The 17,530-nt window shown below is 38.8% G+C and overlaps 1 protein-coding gene across 1 annotated transcript in view; it reads right to left on the bottom strand.

Moving 5' to 3' along the window:
- Nucleotides 1-7,530: 7,530 nt before the first annotated feature.
- The window catches only part of RPUSD1 (RNA pseudouridine synthase domain containing 1), a 28,510-nt gene continuing 18,510 nt past the window's right edge, over nt 7,531-17,530 (bottom strand). The window contains exons 4-6 of the mRNA XM_063428947.1: nt 12,347-12,449; nt 8,632-8,733; nt 7,531-8,180 (exon numbers count right to left, since the gene is read on the bottom strand). Coding sequence (XP_063285017.1) covers nt 7,786-8,180; nt 8,632-8,733; nt 12,347-12,449 — 600 coding nt within the window. The 3' untranslated portion in view covers nt 7,531-7,785. The remainder of the gene's footprint in view (nt 8,181-8,631; nt 8,734-12,346; nt 12,450-17,530) is intronic.

The raw sequence follows: 17,530 nt of genomic DNA, 5'->3' as shown, positions 1-17,530 counted from the left end.
TGTGAGGTATAGATTGAATTTCGTATCTACTATAGAAATATCTATCATAATTGGCATGCTGTTTCAATGGATGGATCATATTTTTCAATCCCATACTGCACGGTGAAGTGATGTCAAACCAAGCTTTAAAACCCAGCATGGTGTGACTGATGCTGTGCAGAGCAGTGCCTGTTAGATATTAGTGGGAACAATACTTCCGGACAGTACCATTAATTCAACCTCTCTTTCCAAACTGATATGCTGGAAGAGGCTCATGGGATTCTTGTATAGCATTAAAGGAACACTAGTTTTTGGAATACAAAGCTGAATTCCTAACACTATAGGAACCCTATGCCACTCCCCCCACTCAGGTGTACTTACCTGATTCCAGTGCTGGTTGGGGTCCTCCTTAGTCAAAGTCAGCCAATGGGTGGAACCTAATACACATGCACGACTTACACCACAGACAGATTAGACCTTCCCCATACGAAAGCATTGACAAAGTTTTACCATAGAGCTTTTCAACATGCCGGATGTCCTCATGCACAGCGTAAGGACGTGCAGCATCGTTAAACTGTAGAATGCAACTCTAGTGGCTGTCTGGTAGACAGCCACAAGAAGCAGTCTTAACCTTGCAATTTAAATAATGCAGTTTCTCTAAAACTGCAATGTTTTACACTGCAAGGTTAAGGGAACAGGAACGCTGCACCCAGACCACTTCAATGAGATGAAGCTGTCTGGGTGCCTATAGTGTTTTGTTTTGTTTTAACTTTAAAAAGAATTGTGCCAATGGACTTTAGACTTTGTATCCACTTCAGTGAGATAAAGCAAAGCAGTTACAGTGTCCATTTGACACCAAATCATGTAACACATACCTACCTATATACCTCACAAGTACCTTTGACCCTGACAAAGCTATAGAAGAATATTTTTTTTTTATTGCATTCAAGAGGTATAGATCTCAGTTTTGTATATCCATTTACAGGAGAGGTACCTGAGCCCTGTCAGACCTTTAATTTATTTTTATTGTATCAGAAAATGGTGATATTTAATTGTGTTTTGCTTCTCATATAATTACATGTAAATACTTACTAATAAAACATATTTGAACCTAAACAATTTTCTGCTTAATATGTACCTGGAGAGATTATTTTGAGCAATCTCAGAAAAAATATATACATTTAATTTTATTTTATTATGGAAGTGAGCGTGCACACAATTTGAAACAAATTTTAGACATGATTCTTTTTCACAGTACAGCCTGAAGGTTCAGATGCTTAAAAGACATAACTTAATGTTGTCATGGTGTATAGGTGCTCGGCTATCATAGCTTATGGAGTTAAACTGTTTTCCAGGTGTTTAACAGCAAAGTGATCTCGACATCACCTGTCCTCCTGACCTCTCTGTCTCTTCCTCTGACCAAGGCTTCAATATGGAAACATTTCAGGGGGTGCCAATAATAGCTTAAGGGTATCAGCTGGGCCCCATTGACAAAATGCTTTAGAAATAATCACAGAGATAAAGTTGTTATGGTGTCTAGAGTGGTCCTTTCATGGTTGAGTTTAGTTATCTTAAGTTGATCAAACCTCTATCACCATCTAGTGGCTCTCTGGCCGTATAATCTTCACTGGTTATCATTTCAGCAAAACTGCAAAGCTTAAGTCAAACAACACATTTGAGTTGACATTTTTTATTTCATGGTTTCGGATTTAATTTCACTATATAGATTTAAAAAGTGGAGGTGTTTTGCCACTTTGACAATAAGAAAATTATATTAATACCAATTATTTGATGTATTGCTCACCCCACATTCTCTATTTATGGTAACAAATTGTCTAAAGCTTATGTCCTATCGAAGGGCTCGATAAGGACAGTTACCTTTTCCCTTTATTTTGATTTTAGTACTATAAGTTCTCCTAAACACTGCCATGTCTGTATTTATGCATGCTAAAGAAATCTATGTTTTATATTTTATAGAATGCATTCCTTCACATTTTTAAACCTTTCAATGTGAGGTTGAGCCCCCTGATTTTGCCAAGCGTTTTGTTAAGATTCCCCTTTGGAAACCCTGTTTACAACCTCTGGGGCCTACTGCTCACTGCGAGACCTGTAACTTGGCTAAGAGGCCATGCTCTCCCAGTAGGTTGACTCCACTATTGATCAATATTGCTGCAAACAAACAGTGACAAAAGCCCCGCTCTTCCCCACTTTCTGATCGGTGGGGGCTATCCGGATTTTCGTGCACAAGTTCCAGTTTATTAAACACTTCATTTTGATTTGGCTCTCCCCCTTCCCTCTCTGTGATGAAATGTAAACCTGCTATGCTTTATTTCTCTTCGGCTTATGCTCCTGGTAATAGCAGGATATCAGAGAGACAGACCGAGAGACCATACCTGCCTATACCTATAGTGCTAGAGAATGATGCCTTGTTTCCAAATTGCCGGATGTGATTGGTGATGGAATGCATGGGCCTTCACCTCCGGGTCTTGGTGGGAGGTCTGGAGAGTGTTTCTTTTCCAGAGTCTTGATGGTCCTTGATGATGTGGGCTCTGGCAGACCAGTGTCATGATCGACTCATGACAAGTGGCCAGCAATGCTAGAGACATTAAAGTATTTTATTGGTGAAGTGAAGGTGCAGGAGGCTTTGTAGGGGGTCAGGGCTGGTCAGGGGGCCGCTGTTCCACTATGATGATCCCGCAAAAAGCCTGGACCGTCTTATAGAGTTCTGCTGATTCCATGATGTCCTTTTCAGTGACGTAGAGGGAATACAAAAAATAACACAAAACAGAAGAAAGGGTGCCCCTGAATCACTTAAAAATATACATATAAGTCCAAAACCTTATCATAAGTCCAGAATGATATAATCCACGTAAATATGGAAGGTACTTGAAAATACTTGTAGTTCAGTGGAACATATGCAGAACGAAAACAAAAACAAGACTCCAATGGTACAGTATGTAGACAGGGTAAAATAATAAAATAGTAGTAATTAGTATTACTCACACTTTACAGAGCTCGGATATTGAGTGCGTGAAGTGGAATAATCCCCACTCAAGGATGTGTGAAGTGGCGCTGGTTGGCAGGTATGTAGTGTGAGCCAGAAGTCCAACGTTGGTACAGTCCAGCCGAAAATTTAAAAATAAATAAAATATAGTGCTCTCTATGGATTCTTTGTGCTTCTTTCTTAAGTGCTGAATATTAGTGTAGCCAGGAAAAATAAATAAAATGTAAAATAAAAAGGAATATGGCAAACATTGAGGGAAGGCTATCTCATCTCTGTGGAGTTGTGCACTATAGTGTATAATATATTATGGTCCCCCAGACTTGTAACCCTGTTGTGCATATACTGGGTCCTTATACTGTACCATTTCCTGCTTTAAATGAGGGGGGGAGGGGTTGAATAGTTTAGTTTAATTTATTTATGTTTCTTTTATTACTATTTTTAGAATTTCTACTTCATTTCTTTGGTTCCGGTGGAACAAACTTGCTCATAGACTGGATTCACTATTTGGGGATGATCCTACTAGCGATGCGTGCTAGGATTCAGATCTTCCAGTTTGCCCTGGGCAATGTTTTTGTTTGCTCACCAGGGCATACCATTCGATCTTTAGGAAAGCCATTCCTTTTCATGCCTCATATTCTATCAGGACCCTTTCCTTCTCTTTTTGTCTTATCTCTTCTTCTATATTTCTCTCTCCCTCACTCTCTTCCCATTAGGTAACTCAATCTTTTTTTTTATGGCATGTGACTTAACTCGTACACAAAGCACGATATTTTTTTATCTCTTTCATATGGCAATGCCTACTGGAAGAATGTTTACGTGCCCTATTCTTAAGCCAACGTTTTGACCCAAGACACGATTCAGTGGAGTGTTAATGGGTACAACGCATAACTTAGAGAATAGGTGCTTTCTCATACTAATATTATTTATTATTAGTATATCGTATTGTTGCAATCTGTCCCAATTATTTTTTGCATTGTACATCAACCTGCTGTTTGTATGTACATGGCATTTTATATTGATGTTATTCATGACATGTGCCATAACTATCAATAAAATGTAACTGAAAAAAAAAAGAAAAAAAAAAAGCCAAATTCAATTAAAAACAAAACTAAATTAAATTTTTTTAAAAAAAATTGTCATGGCCGGATTGGGATATTACCCATTTTAGGCCTAAAATAACAATGCGTAAAAAATAACTGCGTTGAGAATTGTTTAAAGCTCAGCTAATTTGGTGTAACATTTTTCATTTACGGTTTCATTCAGTGTAAGCTTATCGAGCAGGGCCCTCAACCCCCTCTGTTCCTGTACGTCCAGTGGTCTGATCTCAATTATGTGTCTGTTAGTCCACCCATTGTACAGCGCTACGGAATTTGTTGGCGCTATATAAATAATAAAATAATAAAGCTAAATGCCACTCAAAGCAAACACGGATTGGCTGTTGACATCACATGTTCTCTACAGCCTAATTCCGAATGTTTGTGATGTATTTACAAAGTGGCTAGCATACTGAAATATGGTGAATCTAGTGGTTATTCCAGCTGAGATTATGCTACATTTTTTTATTTTTTTTTTTAAAGAACTTTAAAGAGGTAATTTTTACTTTCCAATAAGCCTTCGGTTCTTAGAAAAAAAACTGTACTGTTTTTATGAAAACCACACTGTCACATATTCAGTACCTGTGCATTGGGGAAGATTTTGGAGAATTTCTACAAGTGATCTGGAACAGAATAGGGCCTCACTTTTAGGGTTTGCAAATGCACATACAGTTAACAATAAAAAAATAAATAAGTGCAACGTAGAATGTACGGTTATATATATATTCTGTATAATTTTATACATACCCCATGTCATTTTATTCCTATTGTCTAAATGTTTAATGTTTAATCTATGTTTTCTTTTCTGTTTGTAATAATGCATGTAAAAAAGAAAGAAAAGAGAAAAAAGAAAAGGAAACTTTTCAATAAAGATTATATATATATATAAAAAAAATAAAAATAAGTGCAACGTAGAATGTACGGTTATATGTTTATTCTATATATCTGGATACATTTAAATTGTGTTTTCACTACACAGTATATAAAGCACATAAGCTGCCAACATGAAGGTAATGACCGAGGTAATAAAACAGAATAAAATAGATGTGTGCTGTATATCTAAAAACATGGTAGGACAACACATGTATTATAAATAAACCAGAATTAATAAATAAAAATATATTTACACACATAAAAACGAAGCTATATTTCCAGTCTCAAAACGCAGAGCATTACACTTTCAAAGATTTTGTTATCAACATATATTTAAAGAAAAAAAAAACGAAATAAAAACAACAAAACAGAGTAATAAAAAAACGTCTTACGATCTTCTTCTGTGCTAGAGGATCTGCTAGTGTAAAATTAAGTTTATTCATTAAAGCATGAATTGTGGCAATATCAGAATTTAAATAGAAACCATTATTTTTTGGAAATTACACCACTAAAGAAACGATATATATATATATATTTTTTTTTTTTTAAATCACCTGTAATGTGTGTTAATCTTTTTACATGTGATGCTCCATTTACTTGTAATTGTATATTAAAGATTAAGCAAATGGCATCACAATCCAGTTCAGTTTAGGCACAGCCAGGGCACACGCTGTTAATGAGAAGAAAAAAAAAATGGAAATATTTAAATTTCTTTCTATGCTGACATCCAGGTGAAAAGGACAGCGCTTACAACTATTGACAGGGAAGCACTCCATTCCAGACTAGAGCTAAATACAGCGGTGTAGATTTCTATCATTCATATTTTTTCAGAGCTCCCAAACACTTATTTGTTAATAATAGAGGATAGGACGATATATTAAAAACCTCATGGAGAGACAGTTCCCCTTTAAACGACAGTTACGGACAAAATCAGACATTAAGAAGTTTTCTTTTTGGTTCTCAGATAACCCCGACTCACGTTTAGTGAATAAACTCCCATTTTAGCAGAGAGATTTGACTCATCAGTCCATTTAAACGCAGTAGGTTAATTTTGGAAGAAATAATCAGTAGGATTTAATTTGAAAAGTCCAGTTAAAAATGTAATCAAAGCAAATGGGCAAAGATAGACAAACAACAGGTGGAACAGAACTGACCAGCTGCAAGGGGTTGATTCAGTAAACAGAATAGACCAGGGGTGGCAAAGCATCATGGTAGTTGTAGTTGCTCAACAGCTAGAGGTCTGCTTTTTGACCACCTGTGAAACAGACTTTTATATGGCTTCAGTGAAGTAAAAAAATATTAGATATTTTCATTTTGGAATAAATAGCTGTTAAAACCAAACAAATTAGGTCATAACATTTGGTCTCCTTAGGATTCCTATTGCATTCAGATGAGGTTTAGTGGCGAAGGGAAAAAAAATATTATATAAAAGAAATAAAGTACTGAAGGATAATTTAAATTGTATTTTTTTATACTTCTCTTTGTGGAATTATTGGGGTTCAGGGCCTACTGATAAGAACATCATACACCAAAATAGAATCGTAAACATCAGAAAAATGTAAAAAAAAAAAAAAAAAAGTTTTATTAAAAAGAGGAATATGGTTATTATTTCTCCTTGAATAAATGGCTTTTATTTTAAGTGCACCCACATTTTATGCTAGTTTTTGTTACTATTGCTTAAAAAAATAAACCCTGTTTATATGCTGCTACTTTTAACATCGTGGACAGCTGAAGGAGTTCCTAGAAGAGAAACTGTCCCTGGTATAACTTGTATTCACCATTGAGAACTTGTACTCGCAATACCATAGACAAGCATAATAGAGTCGCATTGGTCTTTATGGACATCGATCCTATGCCTTTTCTATAGTGCTTTCTATCAGACAGAATGGCAGCAAGCCACCTCCAACTCTCCCTGATGTCGAATCTATCAGCACAGCATAAATGGCCATTTATTGAACTAACCGCTTGGGTAAATTAGAAGTTTAAGGCTTTTGAATCGGTTTGGCCATTTATTGAACTAACAGCTTGGGTAAATTAGAAGTTTAAGGCTTGTGAATCTGTTTGGCCAATTATTGAATTAACCGCTTGGGTAAATTAGAAGTTTAAGGCTGTAGAATCTGTGCAAACGTAGAGCTATGATTAATTGAAACAAAATAGAACTCATCATTAGGATCCTTGTGTTTCAAATTATTACTGTTAAAAAAAAAAATAACTTAAAATCATCATTACAGTTTTAAAACCAAAAGATGAAAAGAAAAGCAACGAAATGTGTGACTTGTGATTGCAGGAATAAATTGTGTTTTTGCGGGAGAGAAATGGGGGCGGGGGGTGAACAGGTAAAACCAAAACTACAATACTCATTCTCCACTTGTTGGAGGTGAGATTTGGAAGAAGAAAAAAGAAGCAAACATTTTAGACACTCACAACATAGTCATTGATCCTGCCAATGATACCCACTGCCATAAACATGTGCCAATCTTAACACTATAGTCAGAGCCCAGTGAAATAAATAAAATAAATATAAGTCCATGACATACAGAAGGAAAAATAAAAAAAATAAAAAATGTCCATTGTGCCAGGGAAGATTTTCATCCTAGCTTACTAAAGGAAGCGTTACAAAGACACTAATAATGAAACTGCTGGTAAACTTCTATAGCATTGGGGATGCTTCCAACACAATGCATCAAGTGATCCTACAGCTGTAAAACAGTGATATTGCTGCTGGGAGGCTGGAGCTCGATCTGCAGACACCGGCTGAACTAGGAGAATAGTGCACTAACACTTGGTACTAACCAGCTGTGATTTCCGCTACAGTAAAATATACATCACAGAGTATTATTCGCCCGCCCACTCCGTTAACCACTGTTGGCAGACGGCCCTTTGCTCTTCAGTCTCTTCGCTTGTTTCCATCGTTTTTGGTTTCTCCCGTGAGCTTTCCTGTTCGTTTATTTGTCTGCTTCTTTCAGATACCAGTGCCTTGTGAGTCATTTGTTTCATTGCCTGGCACAGTGGATGGATGGTGTCGATGGGCACCCAGTAAGGATCCACTTCTGGCCTGAAGGGGTCGGGAGCTGTAACTTCTATGAGTTCCGGGTCAACGGGGATTCGCAGATAGTAGGCGTGAAGCATCATTCGATATGGTTCAACATCTTTCTTAAAGCTGTAGGTGAAGTCGCCCACTATAGGATACCCCAAGGCACTGCAGTGCACCCTCAGCTGGTGTGTCCTACCTGGAATGTCACAAAATATGCATTTACCATGCATGTTACCAAACCATTCTAGCGACAACAACAGCAAGTTGGCATAGGTAAAGGAGCAGACATGCAGGACAGTACATTAGAGTACAGATACCTGAACGTACAAATAGAATTAACACCCAAATCTGACCCCACCCCCAAAAATTAAATTCAAACACCGTAAACATACCCCCTCCCATACCCTAGAACCTATAACTATAAATTGGTGAGCAAGTGTAAAATGTATCCTAATGCCCAGAACTTTCCTACCGTGGAGGGGCCAAGGACCATTGGCAATCACCTAATCATTTTTTATTTATTTTTTTCTTACTACTCTAATGCTTTGCATTAAAAGCTCATATGTCCCCGAATTTGCTTGCTCATGCCTGTACTTATTTAAAAAAAATTATTAAGTAATGCAGAACATGAGGATCTGTCTACTTACCAGTCAGTGGCTGAAGCAGGACCTTAGTGACCGGATCCCCTTTATATAATCCATGTTGCAAGACGGTCAGATCAGTCTGACATGGCTTAGCATTATCACATCCTGAACACAAAAGCATTGGGTGAAATAACGGTTAGAGTGTACTCAAACTTTGATCACTGCAAGCAGTGATCTAATGGCAAAGAAAGTGTTAATTTCACTAAAATAGGGCGAAAGTTTTTTTTTAAAACAATCCTCTAGACTGTAAGCTTGTTTAAGCAACCTATTGCTCCTGTTACATCTTGTAATTGTCTCATTTGTTGTTAAATTTTACCCCTTTATATTATTGGAAAACGCTGCGGAATAAGTTTGCGCTATATAAATGCCAATAATAATAATATAAGGAAGACACAACTACAGTACATATTAAAATATATTACAAATGCAGACATTGAGCATTTTTATCAAAAATTAGTAGCGTGCACATGGCTAATACTTTAACCCCTTAACGCCGTTAGGACGTTTTATGCCGTCCCCATATAATGGGCTTTAAAGCCGTTGCGGTTTTAAGCCCCAGAGCCCTGCAAATACTCACCTCTGCCATGATCCTCTTCTGGGGGGACTGCCTGATAGCCCAGGCAGTCCCCCGTCGGCAATTGAGGCCCCCGGGGACCATGTAATCGTTCTGAGCTGTAAGCTCGTTTGAGCAGGGCCCTCTTCAACCTATTGTTCCGTTAAGTTTTCTTTTAAGTGTCCTATTTTTAAAATCCCCCCTCTCATGTTGTAAAGCACTATGGAATCTGTTGGCGCTATATAAATGGGGATAATAATAATACTAAAAAGAGAAATCACATGGCAGGCATAGCTGCCTATGCAGCTGCCTGCAGGGGGACTGCCTAAACTGACAGACAGTCCCCCTTCTGGCGAAATCGTAAAAAACAAAAAAAAAAGTTACCAAAGCAATCTGTGAAAAAAAATAATTATATATATATATATATATATTTTTATTTTTTTTATTATATATACACTGAACAAAATTATAAACACATTTTATTAATGTCTTATACTTGTTTACATTTTATCCACATTCAATTGGGTTTCATATATAAAATTTGAAATTAAATTAAAGCCCTGTTTCTCTTGAACAAAATTATATATAATAAGTGTGGGTGCACTTAATATGAAAGAGGTGAATGAATTACGGTTGGACAGACATATAGCGCAAATTCCAGGTTTTGTTTACGTTTTGTTTTGATCACAACTTGTACAATTGGCTCCGTCCTTAAGGGGTTAAACTGTGTGTTTAACCCAGTAAATAACAGACCTGAGAAGTTGTATCACAGTCCCCTGGAAACCTGCACTAACCGTAGTATAAGAACTATTCCTGATCTCTGTTTTTGTCTAGAAAGAGTTGATTAATGGAAGAGGTGCAGCACTGCTCCTGAAAATAAGCAAGACTGTCCAAATAGGAACTGGGCACAATCTACCGATTCTGGCAAAACCGGGAAATCAGGAACAGATAAATAACTAGGTGTTCCTTTCTCATTTCATATTCTCTGCATTGGAACATTCAGGGATCAATACCTCAAGCATTAATCCTTCTTCATCAATTTGTGTGTCAGCACTACACTCCCGTATATCCAACCATTATATTAACAACCAATGGGAGATGGAATGCCTGCTAAGTGCATGCCCTATTGGTTTAGCACATTTTCATTTAGAATGCCGACATGCTGATATAGACTATACTATTCATTTATATACAGGGAGTGCAGAATTATTAGGCAAGTTGTATTTTTGAGGATTAATTTTATTATTGAACAACAACCATGTTCTCAATGAACCTAAAAAACTCATTAATATCAAAGCTGAATATTTTTGGAAGTAGTTTTTAGTTTGTTTTTAGTTTTAGCTATTTTAGGGGGATATCTGTGTGAGCAGGTGACTATTACTGTGCATAATTATTAGGCAACTTAACAAAAAACAAATATATACCCATTTCAATTATTTATTTTTACCAGTGAAACCAATATAACATCTCAACATTCACAAATATACATTTCTGACATTCAAAAACATAACAAAAACAAATCAGTGACCAATATAGCCACCTTTCTTTGCAAGGACACTCAAAAGCCTGCCATCCATGGATTCTGTCAGTGTTTTGATCTGTTCACAATCAACATTGCGTGCAGCAGCAACCACAGCCTCCCAGACACTGTTCAGAGAGGTGTACTGTTTTCCCTCCTTGTAAATCTCACATTTGATGATGGACCACAGGTTCTCAATGGGGTTCAGATCAGGTGAACAAGGAGGCCATGTCATTAGATTTTCTTCGTTTATACCCTTTCTTGCCAGCCACGCTGTGGAGTACTTGGACGCGTGTGATGGAGCATTGTCCTGCATGAAAATCATGTTTTTCTTGAAGGATGCAGACTTCTTCCTGTACCACTGCTTGAAGAAGGTGTCTTCCAGAAACTGGCAGTAGGACTGGGAGTTGAGCTTGACTCCATCCTCAACCCGAAAAGGCCCCACAAGCTCATCTTTGATGATACCAGCCCAAACCAGTACTCCACCTCCACCTTGCTGGCGTCTGAGTCGGACTGGAGCTCTCTACCCTTTACCAATCCATCCATCTGGCCCATCAAGACTCACTCTCATTTCATCAGTCCATAAAACCTTAGAAAAATCAGTCTTGAGATATTTCTTGGCCCAGTCTTGACATTTCAGCTTGTGTGTCTTGTTCAGTGGTGGTCGTCTTTCAGCCTTTCTTACCTTGGCCATGTCTCTGAGTATTGCACACCTTGTGCTTTTGGGCACTCCAGTGATGTTGCAGCTCTGAAATATGGCCAAACTGGTGGCAAGTGGCATCTTGGCAGCTGCACGCTTGACTTTTCTCAGTTCATGGGCAGTTATTTTGCGCCTTGGTTTTTCCACACGCTTCTTGCGACCCTGTTGACTATTTTGAATGAAACGCTTGATTGTTCGATGATCACGCTTCAGAAGCTTTGCAATTTTAAGAGTGCTGCATCCCTCTGCAAGATATCTCACTATTTTTGACTTTTCTGAGCCTGTCAAGTCCTTCTTTTGACCCATTTTGCCAAAGGAAAGGAAGTTGCCTAATAATTATGCATACCTGATATAGGGTGTTGATGTCATTAGACCACACCCCTTCTCATTACAGAGATGCACATCACCTAATATGCTTAATTGGTAGTAGGCTTTCGAGCCTATACAGCTTGGAGTAAGACAACATGCATAAAGAGGATGATGTGGTCAAAATACTAATTTGCCTAATAATTCTGCACTCCCTGTATTACTGGCATTTATAAAAGCGCCAACACATCCTGCAGCGCTGCTAAATTGTGGTTTCAATAAAGCAGACGTGTTGTTTTGCAGATGTACAAGAGCTACATTTGCACAGGGGAGGTAATCAAGACTGGAAGTATTCGGGAACCATACAAAAAAACAAATACATATATACAGATAAACACTGCTAGGTGACGTGCGGTTGGACTATTTTCGCTAAATTTTAAATAGTGTAGTACTTATAATATATTTGTATATTATACGCCAAAACGGGGGGGGGAGGCCTCCAATTGAGCTACTTTTCCTGCTTGGCTATTTTGACTTACAACATGCAGTTCCTTTCTCAATACTCAGTTTAGTACAAAACCCATGGTGACTGTGATCTGCCTGTTTCTGACAAGCCGTATGCTTTATTTCTAAGACTTACCTACTGTGCCTTCAGCACACATCATATGTGTGAAGCCTTCTTGAGTATTTTTGCCCACGGCTAATGAGATAGTCATGCATTTTTCTGTGACAGTACCTCGGACCTAAAAAGAAAAACAGATAAATCGTCACGACAATCTTCGGTCAATAAATATTCCTTAAAGGAGATAACTGATCTTTATTGTCAGAGGAGATGGCGATTTGAGCACATGATTTACCAGAACCAACTTTACAACAGCAACTATTAAAAACAATTATCAGCATAGGAGATCAAAGAAACAAGGCAATATATTTAAAGTGGAGTATTCAGTTGGACAGCTCTTTTACGGTGGTTACCAAAATTTATTTTTTACTTGTATCTAACTATTTTTTCTATCTATGTAATTGCTTAAGACATATTTGCTTTAAACATCAGGCCCTATTTAACTCCACGGAAACAGAGGCAGGTAAAGTGGGACTGGATCTGAACAGCTAATAAACTCTGAACTAAGCTAATTCACTTCTCCTTCTAAGGCTGCCAGTATTAATCAGTGTACTAAGGGGGATACAATAATCAATTGGCATAACTGATCACACGGATAGATCTTTTTCCTCCCTATATTCACAGAGATTATTTCAATATGTAAACAAAACAATATATGTTTTACTAAATAAACTGAAATGTAGGTTTTGGGTAAACTGTATAAAAATCAGGTTTTCCTATTAAAAAATATGAAGAAATAAGGGTAAATCTCAGTTTATCAAAGCACTCACTGAGTCGTGCATGTTATGTGTGTCCAACTAATTTACATTTTTTTTCTAGAAATAATGACATTTTTCTTTTTACTTCTCTCCCTTTTCGTGGAGAGTTTTGAAGTCACAGTTCGTTAACAATTCTTGAAGACTTAAGATTTGCTTACTGCATACAATAAAAACGTTGCTGAATTTCATTTCTTCCAATCCACAAATGTTACTTGTTATATTTCTATTAGATTACATAATCTGTGTGCTAGATTTTCAGGCTGTTTTTTTATACATTGTATAATTTCAATATTGAGTGATTTTTTGATCATTGTCATAATTGTTACATAAAAAAAAATACCTCAACTCAACTATTTTTACAGTTCTAAATGTAGATTTTATACATAACAAATCTTGCAATTCAAATGTATAGTAACACTGATCAAAATTGTTCTTGTGAACAATTAATCAACATTCTTTGTAACCACTGGTGCACCCAAACTCTTTGGATCTGGTCACAGACGGACCAAGGTTATTTGACACTCGGGACACCTGCCCCTGGCTCTAATAAAAAAATATTTTTTAAAAGTCACTCTAACCCCCGTGTCTCTCTGCTTGCTTGTTTGTCTTCCCTTATCCCCTACACTTTGTGTGTCTCTCTGCACCCCCTTTCCCCTGTTTGTGTCTGTCTACACCTGCCTGCCAATTGTGTTTCTTTCCATACCCCAATCACTGGTGTGTCTCTTCTCACCTCTGGTCCCCTTTTGGTTCCTCCTTAAACCTCCAACTCCCTTGTGCATTTCCTGTTGCCCAAATTGCCCCTGGTCTCCCACTGACTTGGTCCCATATTGTAGCATGGCTTTATTACTCAGCCCTGTGTGTAATGGCTGCTGTAGACTCTGAACGACCAGTTTGTGAACAGAGTGGAGAGAGGGTGGGCTATAACATTTGGTCACATTCCAACCACCTTACTCACACTGCGGCTCAGAGAGTGGAGCAGCCGACAGACCTGGCAAAGGAAGATGAACATCTTCTGCTACGGTTCTGCTCGAGCCACACAAACAATGAGTGACAAGACAGGAAGGGGGAGCTCTGTGCACCCCTTTCCTCCCTGTAACCTGAAGTAGGTTGCCCCCTCCACTATGTGTTTGTATGCTTCTGGGCTTCATGGGTGAGTTTAATAGAAACTAAAAATAAAAACACTCCACAGTACAAATGACCAAAATTAAAGATTTAGTATTTATACCCCCCATTGAATTCGTGCAATTTTTATGCATGTAATCATAGAGGGTATATACCTAAAAAACAAAACCAAAAAACCTTGCAATAGTTAGAAGATATTCTGACTGCAGCCTTTGCAAACCACGCCATCATTCAGAAGCTTCTGATTTTGAGCTGCGAGACGATGGGCAATGGAGGTCTATGAAGCCGGGTATCAAAGAGGACCAGTTACTATGGAGCACTGGGGCTGCGCATGCATGCACAGGTTCACTGACACTTGTGAGAGAAGACATTAACGATCTAGCCGAGTGCACCTGCCACTTCCGTTACTCAGTGGAGCTAATGTAAGTAAGAAGACCTCACTGGTTATCTGATTGAAAGTCAGGAAGGTGTTTCTTAATTGGTTAACAAAAGTGTACATTTCTCATAGTAATAGGCCATTTCGGGGCGGGGCCTGACAGCCAAGATGGCTGGACGTGTTTTATGAGAGCTCTGGCTAAACTAAGCTTAACATTGGCTTAACGAATCTAAAATCGTGTCACTTGCAGTCTTATACGAAGGTGGTTAACTGCTAAACTAAGTGGGAACCTGAGGAAGCTCTTTCTCAATCAAACAGCCGAGTTATTGCTGTCGGAACATGTGGCCTAGCAGGAGCTGCGGCTTGGTGATCGGGGAAGGCGGCCAATCCCCCGACACTGGATACACTCTGCACAATGACTCACCTGATGCCTTGCAGCTCCCCCTCCTTTGGACCGGTGGGGGATATACAGGTTCACACTGAGGAAGCTCACCACTCCGCAACCGGAAAATCTCCCACAGAAACGAAGCCCTCATGCCGAAACAAAGATGGCCACCGCGCCACTACCCTCACAATCTTGGGAGAGCTCTGAGATCCAGAGATGGAGAGAGAGCTTCGAGTAGCGATTTGATCGCATCCGTCAGGAGTTTTGGAGGCGCTGTTCACACCAACCTCCCCTCTCCCTGTACATACTCAGCCAGAGACCGCGGAGAAAGCCGAGCCAGCGGACCACCGAGCCTGCACTGCCTAGACACGTCCTACAAGCTACCCACACAAACACAGAGCTCGTCAACCCTCTTACCGCCCTAGGATCCGTAGTCCTGCCAGGAAGAGATGGAGGGCACACAGATACGTGACGCCAGCTCCCCATCCAGCTCGATCTCCCACGGACGACGTACCCAGGAACAGAGGAACTGCAACAGATTATAGGCATGGACCACGGTGGCATGACCCAGAGGTGGACTGTATATGGCGGCCTACTCGGGGTATCGGATGAACCCAGCATGTACAGCTACTACCCAGTTAGCAGATCAGTGTTCCTATGCTTTTTTTTTCTTCTCTCCTCTATTTCTGTTGTCTAGTTTCTCCCCTAATCCTTTTTTTTTTTTTTATGTTAAACAATGCCTACTACCCAGTGGCATCACTGCTACCATGATTTAACGGACAGTCTAGCCTGATTGATTTCTTTAACCACTTAAACCCTCCTGTCTAAACTACCTGGTTAGGTTACCACATTGACCAGTTAGATGTGATAGTCTTGCTTGTTCACTCATGAAAACAAAAGTGCAATGTCTATTTCTGACATGCCTTGTTATCATTGTTAGGTCAATTGCTTCATGCTGTTGTGGCATTACAGATGTGTTTGTAATCACTATGCACAGAAAAATAAAGAATTAGGAAATTTCATAAACTGCCATTGAAACGGGATTCTTCATACAGCAAGCTGAAGTAGTTTATGTAGAGTGGTCCAGTTTGTGTTTTTATTTGCATACTTCTTTGAATTAGTAATAACATCACAGAAACACTAGTGTGATAATATCATACTGAGCCGAGCTGGGAACATCTTGCATAATTACATCCCCTGTCCCTATTCCTCTTACTGAATGCCAGAACACATCTGCTTCCCACCAAAGGGGTGGAATAAATTACTAAAAATAACTCAGGTTGACGGCTCCTTTTAAGAAGCTGTCAGGAATGGGAGAAACGAGAGACAGGAGAAAAAAACGAGAGACAGGAGAAAAAGTTTTATTCTGCAGTTAAAGCATTCTTTTTTTTCATTACACTGACACTATGGTGGACATTTTTAGCATTCCATATAACTTTAAACCTCCATCTAAATTACTGTAAAACACTTTTCACAGCGACATGGGTAATTGATTTTATACTAATGTAACCTAATACTATTATTTACATTACCCAGTTATTATGTTAGGTTATCATTAACTCCCATAAACTAAAAATAGCCATTAAAATGTAACTGGCTGCGTTGCTGCAAACACTGTTTAACCCCTTTAAGGATAGGGAGAAGAAAAGCCCCCATACACTCCCCTAATACGTAGAGTGACAGGAGGGACACCGTCAAGATAAAAGCAGCAAAATAACCCCATCGTTTATTAGAACCAAGTATAAAGAGGAATAGGCAAAAAAGTAGCTTGACATAAAGTGATGATCAGATTGTATCCATGAGAACCAAGACAAATAGATGGCAAAAGAATAATTACCAACCTATGATACCCACCCACCATAGGTAGGTCATCTCAATTGTACAGCGCTGCGGAATTTGTTGGCGCTTTATAAATGCCAGTAATAATAATAATAATAATAATAATAATAATAATAATAATAATAATAATAATAATCTCCCCAAGTTGATCCTAGGGTCCATAAAGGGGGACTGGAAGTAAGGAAAACTCAAAATACTACCCTATATCATTGAACACAATGTACTGCTAAAGCGAGTTAACCGAGCTAAGCTCCACGGAGTATAAAACAAAAGCTAGTCCCAAAGTGAACCAGAGTACAAGGAGGGAAAAGAACGTCCCTAAGTAAACAACATATTGGTAACTAGAGACGCAGAAAAGAGTGAAGTGTAGCTAAACTAAACAAACCACTCTTAGCTTAATACAGAGAAAGTCCAAAAGGGGAAATAACAGGGGCAGAGCCTGAACACTAAGCTGATCAGACCTGTATAGCTTTGAGCTCCTTAATTTCTCGCAGAAAATTGCCTTTTTGAGCTTGATTCTGGGGCTTATTTGCTTAGACATTGATATATCCACAGGCAGGGAAGCCCGGACAAGCAGTCTCATACCTTTCTCGAACATTTTCACCACTGAGTGCCCGAGGATCCTGTTGCAGCTTACTGGGGCCTGGACCGAGGAGAGGCGGACGATCTCCTTGCACCCTAGCCCTACACTTAGACCTGCTGCACTCCCACCCTCCCCTGGA

Source organism: Pelobates fuscus, chromosome 8, assembly GCF_036172605.1.
Source record: "Pelobates fuscus isolate aPelFus1 chromosome 8, aPelFus1.pri, whole genome shotgun sequence".
Taxonomy (NCBI): domain Eukaryota; kingdom Metazoa; phylum Chordata; class Amphibia; order Anura; family Pelobatidae; genus Pelobates; species Pelobates fuscus.
Note: the sequence above shows the minus strand (reverse complement) of the source record. Positions and strands in the feature narration are given on the sequence as shown.